General features: G+C 38.5%; 1 protein-coding gene across 20 annotated transcripts in view; it reads left to right on the top strand.

Moving 5' to 3' along the window:
• Positions 1-12,526, top strand: part of rims1b (regulating synaptic membrane exocytosis 1b) — a 72,661-nt gene that overhangs the window by 6,104 nt on the left and 54,031 nt on the right. For 19 of the 20 annotated variants that reach the window (XM_028017890.1, XM_028017871.1, XM_028017870.1 and 16 more), the window contains exon 2: positions 12,254-12,467. In XM_028017890.1, the coding sequence (XP_027873691.1) occupies positions 12,254-12,467 (214 nt within the window). Of the gene's footprint in view, positions 1-10,594; positions 10,937-12,253; positions 12,468-12,526 lie in introns of those variants that run through there. The other variant, XM_028017873.1, reaches the window with a different exon arrangement.

Here is a 12,526-nt window from a genome sequence, read left to right as displayed (position 1 = left end):
CTTCAGTACAGACCATCAAGCTACCATATTATGCTTTTCTGACTGTTTTTTTTTTTATCTTTTAGCTAAATAAAATAAATAAATAAATAAATACATTTATAAGTTTGTAGTTGTAATTTAATATAAATGGGGGAAAAAATCAAGGGATATGTGTTCCAGAAAACTAAGTGCAGTGTCTCTCTGAATGCATCATGGTTATAGATGGTGGTGGGAGGCTGTTCTTCATCGGGGTCAAGACATTTTTGACCCTCTTTTCTTAGATAACCCTCTCTCTATAAAAGCCTGTCAGTTCTTAGCCTTGATTTTATGACTTCTCTGATCCCTTAAGTCTCAAAGTTTCTTTGTGTTGACTACATGAGCAAAATAAAGCCCTGGATGTATGATGCTAGCTTTTTAGAAAATGAAAGAAAGAACTTTATAGCAGACTTGAGAGTTTCTTTTTTTCATAGAGAAAAATGCAAATGTTGAATTATGGATTAGTGCTCAAAATAGCACTCACATGGAAGCAGTTCCTGAAATATTTAGGTATTCATTTCACAGGCTGCTGTTGATGATCTGGATCTTTTCTGTTCTCCCTTCCTATTAACCTGTTTCAGTATTGACCCAAAACTGAATTTAAATCAGATACATCACAGACTGAGTTATCTTGTCAACATTCAATCCTGCTTCATGTACCCACTCAGACAAATGAGCCTTGTGTATTTTTTTAAATTTCATATCATAACAAGAAAATATACACTGTTTATTTCAAATATCTGACTGAGCCTCTGTGTTTTGCATGAAGTAGCACAAACTATGGCAGATTGCTTTGCTGTTTTTTTGTGCTGTGTAACAAGCTGCTAGTGAGCATGTTGTGCTGTTGGTTGATGCACTGAGTACTGAAACAGCTGCAGAGAGTGTGAGGCTTCCAACACCTCAAAAACTTTCTCTGTTAATTCACTCTGCAGGGTCTTACTGTATTCACACAGTTTCCGTACTGTTTGACTTTTTTCACACTTTGTCATAACCACAAACACCTATATGTCTTATTGGGATTTCATGTGACAGACGAGCACAAAGTAGTGCGTGATAGTAATGTGGGTGTAAAATTATGGTTTTCAAATTGTTTTGCGAATAAAAATGTAAAAGACAGATTGGGCTAAATTAAGAGTAATCTTGGAAGAAAACCTGTTAGAAGTTGCAGAAGACTTGAGACTGAGAACTGAGAGAGGTTCATCTTCCTGCAGGACAATGACCAAAAATAGTTGCAATAAAATTATTTAGCTCAAAACATATTAATATGCCACAATGGCTCTACTTGAGTCATTTAATTTAATTTAATTTAAATTTGTAAATCAAATTAAAAATCTAACACATGACCTGAAAATTGAGCTGTAGCTTGAGTTATTTTGTAAAAAGGAATGGGCACTAGATCAGGCGTGCCCAAATCCAGTCCTTGAGAGTCACTATCTTGCAACTTTCACATGAATCTCACCTGAATTAAAATGAATGCTTGTTACTAGGCCTCTGCAGCGCTGAATGACATGCTGATGAGTGAATTCTGCAATTCGATTCAGCTGAGCTCCCCTGCAAAAGATGTTCAAAACTGGTGGAGGTGTAATCCAAAAGATTTACAGCTTCATATGCAGAGAAAGGTGGTGCTACAAAGTATTGACTAAATGTAAATTGTTCAGCTGAAATAAAAATAATAATCGTTAATTCTAATTCTGACTTACAAAAACCCAATGAGGTGCTGCATATAAACTTGTTTCTTTTTAAACCACCAACTAGGGAGTAGGGGAAAAGAATTTTTATCATGTGTTTTATCTTGAGACTGCTCTGTTTTGTTAAATGTTTGTATTTTAATGTTCAGCCTGTTGCATCTGTCTGGGGACAAACAATGGGATTTAGCCTTCGGGTGAAATTGGGTGGATTTCTATTTGTGTCAATCAAACTTTGCACCAATAAAATGTCATAAATGAATACAACAGGAATAGGATTATATTTAAACAGGTGATCCTCAGAATACCTCCTTACAGTGGTATGATAGCATGAATTCATTTGGGAAACAGTCGTGTGTTTGTGTGTTGATTCAGCTGCGCTTGCTCAAGATCTGGCTTAATCAGCAGCTACACTGGCTAGGAGAACAAAACGTGACATTAAGCAAGTATGACCTCTAACCCTGACAGACGACAGAAAGACGTGGCGTTTCATAGTGCCTGGCAAGGTGTGACGGAGGGAGTAACCTTTTTAAAGCTCCCAGACCTCCCTACCATGAAAGTTTAATGCTAGTGCATTCTGCTTAGGCTCGCCAGGCTCTTTACATCTGTTTTCCCCTCCAACGTCAGTCTGTGTTAGGACTGAGAGGAAACCGTGAGATTATATTATGAAGGTCTGCCTGGCATCTGCAAACACAAATTATTATTATTTTTTTAAATTAACATTTCAATAATGTTTATTATTATTTAGTTTAAAACTGCAAGGTTTTCCACAAAAAAACCCATAAGGACTAAAATATGTTGTTAAAATCAAAGTCTCCTTATTGAGCTAAGTGATTGCTGCTGGAAGCGACAAATGAATTCTTTAGTTAAATAAGTTTTGCATTGTTTGTCTGATGGCACTAAACAAGCTGGCCGTGTTCTGCAGCCTCTCACTGGAAGATAACTGTAAATTTAAAAAGTGTTGAAAGGGGGCATTTGAGCTCCACTAACCTGATGCTAATTTCAAACGAAGGCTTCAGATTTTTATACTTCATATTTTTATACTTTCTTGTTTAACAATGTTATTGTGGTTATAAAAACCTTAAAGGCCAACTGGGACCTTTTGCAGGCATTTTTGCAAGTTTTTCCTTAGCTTGATGTCAGTATAACTCAATTTTCACATGTTATATAAACAATAAATGGAATCAAAACATAATTGCATTAGAAGAATAAAAAAGCTACAGATTTTATTTTTGGGTCATGGTTCTCAGCAAGCAATTTTGAAAAAAAAAGAGAAATAAAACCACATACACATCTACCATAATACTGAACAAACACTTCCCGTATCTGGTTTTGTTTTGGGTTTCTTTTATTCTTTTAAAGTGTTGTCCCAATCAAATAAATTTCACATGAGTTTTATTTTGTTTTCTATGTAAACTATTACATATTACAGAGCCTTGTGAAAGTAATTATCCCCACTGGCATTTTTTATGTTTCATTACCACACAACCTGGAATTAAAATAAATTAATATAGGGTGGCATCATTTAATTTACAGAACATCCCTACAACTTTGAACACCTCATATTTCTTTGTGGATATTTAGATTTCTCAGCAGAGAAGGTTGGAGGTTATAGACTTTATAGGTTATTGTTACAATATATACAATAGATTTCTATATTTCAGTGCTTCTTACTCTAAGCAGAAAAACAACCAGACAGAAGCATGGAAAATAGATCAACTGACGAGAAAGAACAAGTTATCAAGGAAAGGGAATAAAATGGAAAGAGGGTAAGACGGGATATAAATGGAGAGTAAAGGTAACATTAATGCAAGAGGAGCAGAAAAAAAGAGATACACTCATATGCTGAAGGGCTCATGCCAAAAAAGCACTTCGCTCCATATATGCTTCACAACATCAATAAATGTGTTATCAACAGCCAAGCACCGTCTGAGGGAGCGGCTGCTGCAGTCAACGACTTTGAGTGAAAATCTCCGTCATCATGCATCTATGCTCTATAAACAGGATCTCTTCATTTTTACTGGAGATCCCAATCCCCAAAAGATAAACACCTTAGTTATTGTCACGGTCTTTGACAGGAACTTTAGCAATACTGCAGTAGTTTTTATGTAAAATTGACCTTTTCTTAGCATTACACCATATTACATGTCATTCCCTCATCAAAAACATACCTGAAGTGCTGCTATGATTCTTTCATGCATGTTTGAGGGATCCTTGAATCTCCAATGGCAACCGTTTGGGGTGCCTTAATGCTTGGTCTTACAAAGCGCTGGAGACAGGTAGATGCTAAGAACTGATGAGTAAATGCATGGAGACAAATACAGGACAATCCTTTGAGAAACCCTATTAGAGGCTTTGAAAGACTTGTGAACAGGGTTACAATAAATTGTTTTAATGTGTGGTTGTAACATAACCCAATGTGAAAAGTTTCAAAGCCCTTTTGCATTTGATAGATACATGACTGGATTTGTACAGGTAAGAAAAGCGAATTATTAAAATGTAAAATCCAGATTCTTTTCAGTAAAATAAATATGCAGATTCCAAAATTAGATTCTTCCATCCCTTTAAGATGAGCACTGAACCAGTGAGTCTGCATGATGCCTTCAGTCTGAGGAGGTGTGAGTGTTCAGACTGGATGCTGGATGAAAGGACATCTGGGAAACAAAGCCTTTCCATTCACCAGGGATGGACCAGATTGTTTGAGAAATGGCTGCCCTACAGATAAATTCACACTGTCCATCTGGGTGCTGTCTTTCTGCAAGCACTGGGATGTACCGTTTTATAGCCTCCTGACAGTGAAGAAAGACAAATATGATCAAGTTGTCATGGAGAATGTTTCAGTAGGCAAACAACAAACCCCAAGAAGATGTGCATTTGCTTAAGCATTCATCCACTATTTTTTTTTCTTAGCTCATTACTTCTTTGCAGCAGTTGAAAAGGTTTTTTCTCCTGTCTCACAGTGTACTCAGGTTTACGTTTTAATTTCTGGTAAAACTCTTAACACTCCTGCTTTCATGAAGTCAGTTTCCTGAAAGGATGGATCTGCTTTTTCTCCTTGTTTCCATCCTCCTGCCTCTCCAGCCTCTTTCCATCATCCACTCCTCTCTTTCAGTGGTATTTTTAGAGAGGCTCCGGATGCATCGGCTTCTCTCCTCTGCTGCTCTCTGGCCCACGCTCGTTTCCGACACTGCTCCTTTATTTCATCCTTTGCTTTCTTCTTATTCTTTCACCTTCTCCCTGCAGACAGCAGTTTGTCAGACAGAAAGACTTATGGGAATTAGTCTGTTACCTCTCCCTTCCCTCTTTCTGATCTCTGTGCTTTCTCTTCTCTTTCATATACCTTTTTATCGCTCTGCCTCCCTCCTGGAGCTTACCCCTCTTCTTCTTGCCGTCATCCAGCATGTGTCGACTTGTCTTGTCTTTTTTGGTATCTGGCTTCATCACAGGTGGAGACATTCTTTTCTTCATCATTCACTCTTGCGTCTCCCAGAGTGTTCAGGGTATTGATCCAGAAAACTTGTTCTGTTCTCTGCACTCCTTGAAAAGTTCAGTTTCTTTCTTGACTGGTATTTGCTAAACCCAGCTTCCTGCCCGCAGAACTCCATACCCGATGGTGTTTATGAGTTTTTAATACAGTCAGTGTTCTGGATTGCATGCGTTAGACAATTTGCATCTTTTTTTAACCTTCTTAATAACACATCAGCAGCAGCTTCTAAATATAGAGCAGATGTGAAGACATTATATCTAGGTTTACCTCTGCATCTTGAGACACTATCAGAAACTTTATCTATTGCTTTCTTAGATTAAATAAAAGTAATCTGGACATTAAAAAAACTTTGAAGGCAGCCTAAAAATCTGACTCTGTTACCCCAGTTCTGTCAAATGGACAGAAATCCCCAGTATTTAGTAAATAGAAATTATGTTGGTAACCTTACTGGGTTTGGCTCATATCCATTTTTCAATACTATTAACTTTTCTTTAAAAATACTGTGAATTATGTTTATATTATGACTTCATGTAGCTTGCAACATTTTAAGGCATTTTTACTGATTTTGAAGCTTGAATAAAGACTTGATCAAACATCTATTTATGTCAGAAAGCTTTATAGACTCTCCCTTTATTCATTGTGTTGTTAGAAATCAACCTGTCAGGTTTGAAGACCAGTGTTGCCACCTTGGCACGTTGTCATTATATTTAGCAACAGATACAATAGGACTCTAGAATAAAAGTATTTTTGGGATGCGGTATGTAAATGATGATAGTTTCGAGTCAAAAGATTTATGAATACCCGACCGTTTGATTGCAAAGATTTCTTCATACAATCCATGTGAAAATGATTTAGAAGGCTTTCTGCACACCACTTTTTGATAGATATGTTGCGCAATATCATTTTCAAATTTTAAACACCATTGTGTTTAAAAAGTATTATGTCATGTGCAGAAAGCTCGTTATTTGTGTCTTACCACAATCACAATCAGACACCACCAGTGTGAAACTCCCAGACTGGTTGTGTTGGAACGTTTTCTCTTCTGACAGAGAATCTTCTGCGGGGCATCGGTGAAAATCAGCTGATCAGACAGAAATAGTACTGCCACACAAGCTGCCTCCCCTCCCCATCGTTTGGCAGTGTATTATTAGTGGTGCTAATTAACAACTCAACACCAGTGACTGGTGAAGTCAGTTGGGACAGGGGTGGAAACGATGGCGAGAACAAGAGAGGGCAAGGACGTAAGAGGGAGGCAGTATTTCAGCCTGTCGGGCTTAATAGTGCTTGATGTCTCGTCGGACAAACACACACACACGAAAAAGTTTAGGTCACTCTACTGTTGCTTGCTTGCATGAATGTGTGGGTGTGCAGCTCCGTACACACCGGTGTTAACAGGGACACAGCTGGGCTAACCAACATCTGGCTCCATGTCCCTACTGGTCCATTATTGACTTCACACCCCTCAGACTGCAGCCACATGCCAACACTAGATTTGCGCTCACGTTCTCCTTCATCACTGTGGGGCAGCGCTTTGTGCATCTGATCTGTAGCGGTATTAGTCAATCTAGTGTGTGGGTTCTCTACATCTGTTTAGCTTCCTCCCACAGGCAACACACACTGCACAACCAGAGCAAAGTTGCACACGGATATTACATTTCACTTTAATAACAGCATGCATTTGCCAAGTCATTGTTTTCACACGTTGTTTTCAACAAGACAACTTTTATTTCTAGTCTGTGAGATAAATATGTGGCATTCAACTGAAAAATGAGTAATACTGAGAGAGAAAAGTGCAGTGTAGGAGAGAAAAGTGCTAGCATCAAAAAACAAAACAGACTGCTCCCACCCTTAAACTCATAGAAAACCAAAGCATCATTTGACTCAATTTCAGCATTCTGATTTCTATGTAGGTCTCCATCATAATGCCCACATCCTGTCCGATCAATGGCATCTTTAATTATTTGGCATAAATACGGATTAAACTAATAGGCAGTCTGAGCATGCTCAAAGAAAAACTATTTCTACCATTTTAAATTACTGTAGTTTTAGGAAAGATTTGTTTGGTTTTTCTCCCTTTAACTGAAATTATCATAAAAAATATTGTTATATATTTAATCAGGTATTAAATTGGAGATCATCAAGGAGGGATTGATGTTTCTCATGACGTCACTAAAACACTATAGCATGCTGTCACTTCCTGTGCTTCTAGGCACTGCGTCTGACCCCAGGGGCGGCAGATGGCTCAGGCATGTAATCAATAAACACCCAGCTGAGTGAACACCAAAAGCTTGTCCTTACCTGATGGGACATCTTTGTTACAGAACTGAGCAACAATGAAGTCATGACTCGAGAAGGACTAGCTCAAATGTCTGTGAGTCAACACCATCAAACCCCACGTGCGAGGCATTCTCCAAAAGACACTCATGCCTAAAAAAGCCATTAGATAAAGTTTCACCTCCACGGCTGAATTTAGTTAAAAAATCAGAGCACCGCGTCATCTGTTTTTCTGAATTTTACTACACAACTGAACTGCTTTGGTTCCAAACAAAAAGCTGTGTTAATCAGACTGTTGTCCACATTGATTGTACCTGTTTGGTGAATCTAAATTTTGAGTGGTAGACATCTAGATGTCACGACTTGGAGAAAGTATATTACTTACAAAGTGTGCTGCTTGGATTTCTTTTTGACCACTTTTCTTGCTAAAGTGTGTCTGTGTGAGCTGCTGCTACAAAAAAACAAACAAAAAAAAAACTGAAATGTACTAGGGAAGAGCATGTACTGTCCAGGCGGACTGCAGATTTATTTTTAATACCCAAGCCGCCTTGTGCCTCCTTAACACTGCATCTCTGCTGAATATGTGGAAATGCCAGAAAATATGGCACACTAACACCCACCGACATGTGGTGCCTGACGCCACTGCGTTGCCATGATAACCGACCATGCACCCTGTGTTTCTGACAGCTGTTCCCATGGCGCCCGGAACTGGCTCAGCCCCCTGGCCTCCCATTGGCAGGATACATCTGTTCTCGGGGGGTCAGAGGTCAGGTGTATGACGTTCCTGCTCTGTCAGTGTCATGTTGTTTTTCATTCCAAGGTACAGCTGCGGGTTTTTCCAATCCGCACTAATCATCCATGAGTTAAATTAGAGCCTGTCTGAAGCATCTTTTGGGAAAAACAGGGTGGCAGTTTGAAGTTATACTGCCTATGGTTTATTTGATCTTAGAATATAATCCTATAATATGGTTATATTAAAGTACAGTAAATCTATTAACATGTTTAAGATAGCAACAAGGCAGTTGCTCTTCATTACAATTTTGTCGATTTAGAATTTTTATTTGCTTATTTTTTCTCCTTCCTTTAAAGATATTTAAAGGAATTTATACAGTAATTACAATCTATTCAATTTACTCATTCACCCATTGTCCACAGTAAAAGTAACTTCAAGGCTTTTACAAGACCAATAATTCTGGTTTATATTAAAAAAACATATGTCAGTCAGTTATTTTAAGCAATGTGACCCTTTACTTTCAGTAACATGTTTGAGGAATTTCTTACATGTCCAGATTTCAAATCAATCCAGGTCATCCCGATGAGATCAAGCTGTGGGCTTTGATTCTGTTTAGAACCAGTCCTTGGTGGATATACTGATTTGTTTTAGGTCATGGTTTTGTTATGGAGGATGTGGTACTACTCTCTTCTCCATACAGTTGAAAAAACTCCAATCACTCTCGTTATTTTTCCTGCCATCTCAATAAACAGACTTTAAACAACAGGAATGTTGTGATGTAAGAGTTGGCATTATGCAAAATCATCAACTTTTCTGAGCTTTACATCATGTTAAAATGTTATTCCCTCATCAAAAACAAACCTGGAGTGGTGCTTTGATTATTTCATACATGTTTGAGGAATACTTAGATCTGGCCGCCATTCGGGGTGCCTAACTGGCGCCTATTTGCCCAAAGTTTCTCCTTGGAGCTCGAGTCCCCAGTTGAGCTTTCGCACCACCTCTCTCCTCCCGACACTTCCACTTAGCCCCACCAGACTAGTGGCAACAACAATTAGCAAACACTTTGTGGAACTGCAAGTCTGGTGAGCTTATCCAACAAAATACAACGCTCCTTAGAATGGTTGTAAACGGCATAATGACGGAGTATGATGAGTTGTAATGATGTGCTGAATGGTGAGTGTCAAAGAAAGAGAATTTCAAGGCATCAGAGGCATTTATGATGCAAAGACAAATTTCTTTTAGCTTCATAACAAGTGACGGTAACACAGTTACCTCAATGTGGTATAAAATGACACTATGTGCCTGGAAAATACATAATACCCTCCTTTAAATACCACAGGATACCTTCATAGTGGTTGTCATGATTGATGGTTGTTGTGCAACCATATGCTGACAAGAAGAGGTACAATCACTCTAAATGTTGATCTAAGGAAGAAAAACTGAAAACCTTGCAAACCACTGGAGCACAGGAATGGCAGGTAAAGAAATCATACGGGAAGCAAGGCAGGATAAAATGATGTTGCTTAACATAAGGGCCTGACAAGGGACTGACTGAACTGAGGTATATTTATGTAAGGGAGGTTGATTACTGTAATCCTGTACAGATAAGTCTAATTACAGACTGATGAACAGCTGAGGGAGAGCTGAGGCACTGAGGAAAGTAAATGTGGAAACACAGAGTCTTGGGGAAAAACTCTGCAGAAACAATGACAAGAAAACGTTTTAATCAGTCAAAACCAAACCACCATGCTGCAGCCCTGTGAAACGATGGGGAACAAAATATTAAATGTATTGCTAATATGAGTGACAAATTAATAGACAAGTAAGCCTTGCTGTTTACATGGCCTGACTTACACCAGTCAGTTGCTCTGACTGGAAAGATACATTATATTTTTTCACACAGGAAAACTCCTTCTGCCTAAAAGATGTCCAGCTTTATGCCAATAGACTGTATTATTGTTGTTGTAACTGTGAAGTCCTCTGGTCAACTGTTGTTTTCATTGACAAGTAACTCTCCATTGCAAATATGACAATAGCTGAAAGGTTCTTAAAATAGTGTTTGTATATCTTCTTGTTTCCCTCCTGCTGGCTGGAAGCTTCAGCCTCTGGAACCGTAATCTGTGTTTACACAAAAGGAAAGACACCACAAGCATTATGTGATGTGACTGAACTGTTTTTGATAGAACCTGACCTCAGATATCCTGAAGGATAAAATCACTTTATGGTGACTCTTATGTCTCAAGTATTCATTGGACATTTCACATCACAGGCGGACTGTCCCAGCCTTTTCCACATACCAGCTGATTGGCTGTGACGAGTCCCAGACTGCCAGTCACCTCCCTGTTCCAACTGAGCATGGAGGCTGTCTGTTACTGCAACACTTAAAGCTACAGACAGCTGAACAGACTCAGACCATGAGCTAACAACATTACATAAATAATTTTTTTTTAATTCATGGAGTTTGAATCGCTTTTTGAATTGCGTTGAGGTTTTATGTGGACAACATTCCTGAGTGCAGACTGAGAAATACGGATTTTTATTTATTTATTTGCTTTTACACCTTAATCTGAGAGCATCGCTACTTGGATGTGGATGGGTCATGGTGGAAGATCCTTATTTGTTAAATTATCTCTACAAAAAGAACCTTCTTTCATCGCATGAGGAGTTACGTTTTCAGTCAATTTTCCACCCAGCAGCTGAAGGTCGTATCTTCAACGACATGTCTGCTTTCAATAAACCCAGGTAACTATTGGAACTTCTCAGGATCACAAGCTTTAAATAACTAGTTGTGTTAGAGTATATTGACAGAAGTATATCAGTACAATAGGAGAATGTAGATTCAACAGGTGATGGACAAACTGGCAGCAAATTTGTGAATGAAGAGGTTTTTACTCCTCTGGCACAGTGGTTAAAGAGCATGTCTGCATCCCTGTGTGTGAGGCTTCCCACACTAATGCACTATTCTTTGATAGTTAAAACAGCAGCGTGGGGTTTTTTGCTTATCCTGATTTGGGTGAGGGAAATGACCCTCACAGGTCATTTCCATCACAGCCAGGAAGCGGGATGAAAGACTGAGAGCAACAGAGAAGCACCAAGTTTTCTTTAATGAGAATAAAATTTCTTTTTTAAACAACCCTTTCAAGTGCAGCTCTGATTGCCGGTAACATTGTTCTCTGTTGCTATAATTTACAGTACCTTGTAAAACATTTATGTCCCTTTAACTTTTTCAGATTTTATGACTTTTCAACTTCAGATTTCAATGTATTTACCTGGAATCTAATTTGCTAGACCAAAATGTTCTAAAACGTTTTATACCAAGAACCACTTAAGAACATACCAAGTTTTCCAAGTACCATCATTAGAACAAACGTAGAATCCAGAAAAACTACCTTAGCAACTACGTTTTAGACTCCTATTTCCCAACCCTGAAAAGGAATTAGACCAGAGGATACTTACACTTGTCTACCAACCCTCAATAGGAGTCTCTAGTTTATATATTTTAGATCAACATTATTAGACTACAGTACTTTTTAGACTCCTGTTCTTCCAATCGAGAAATGGAATTAGACCAGAGGACACTTAGCAACCCTGAACAGGAGCACCTAGTTTACATACTTTAGATCAAGATCCTTTTTCTTCTTTTGGTTTGTTATTTTGTTTGTATTTCCTTTTAATTCCTGCAAAGCACTTCGTACTGCCTTGTTGCTGAAAATGTGCAATATAAATAAAATTACCTTTACCTTCTACCATCTATTTGGGATACATTTTAAGGGTACTGCAACTTAATTTGGTCTTTTGTTCACATTAAAAGAAAAGAAAAAAAGCATGCCTCCTTTTCTTGCTAAGTTGTTGTCCATAAAATACATGAAAGTTTGAGGTTGCAAAGCAGCAAAATTTGAAAACGTAAGCAGTTTTATAAGGAGCTTCATTTATTTAATATTGTTTTTTACATTCTTCTGCCTCATGTGGGAGTTTGTTTAAGGGTAATAAGGGAAAACTTGTTGATCATGTGTTAAAGACACCAATGTCTTATACTAGATTTTCTAACCTCTCTTACAGGACACTGCACCAGCAGTTTGAAAGCTACAAACAGGAAGTGCGTCGCATCGGGGTCGAGACGCGACGTCAGCAGACGCAGCAGAAGGACGACGCTCCCACCTGTGGCATTTGCCGCAAGACCAAGTTCGCTGATGGCTGTGGTCATCTCTGCTCATACTGCCAGACCAAATTCTGCGCTCGCTGTGGGGGGCGGGTATCTTTGCGCTCCAACAATGTAAGAATCCTTAACTCTAAATTCCTCCTCTTTACTTCTTTACACACTCACCTCATCCC

The sequence above is a fragment of the Xiphophorus couchianus genome, chromosome 5 (assembly GCF_001444195.1).
Source record: "Xiphophorus couchianus chromosome 5, X_couchianus-1.0, whole genome shotgun sequence".
Classification (NCBI taxonomy): domain Eukaryota; kingdom Metazoa; phylum Chordata; class Actinopteri; order Cyprinodontiformes; family Poeciliidae; genus Xiphophorus; species Xiphophorus couchianus.
The sequence above is the reverse complement of the archived record's forward strand: the minus strand, read 5'-3'. Positions and strand labels throughout refer to the sequence as shown.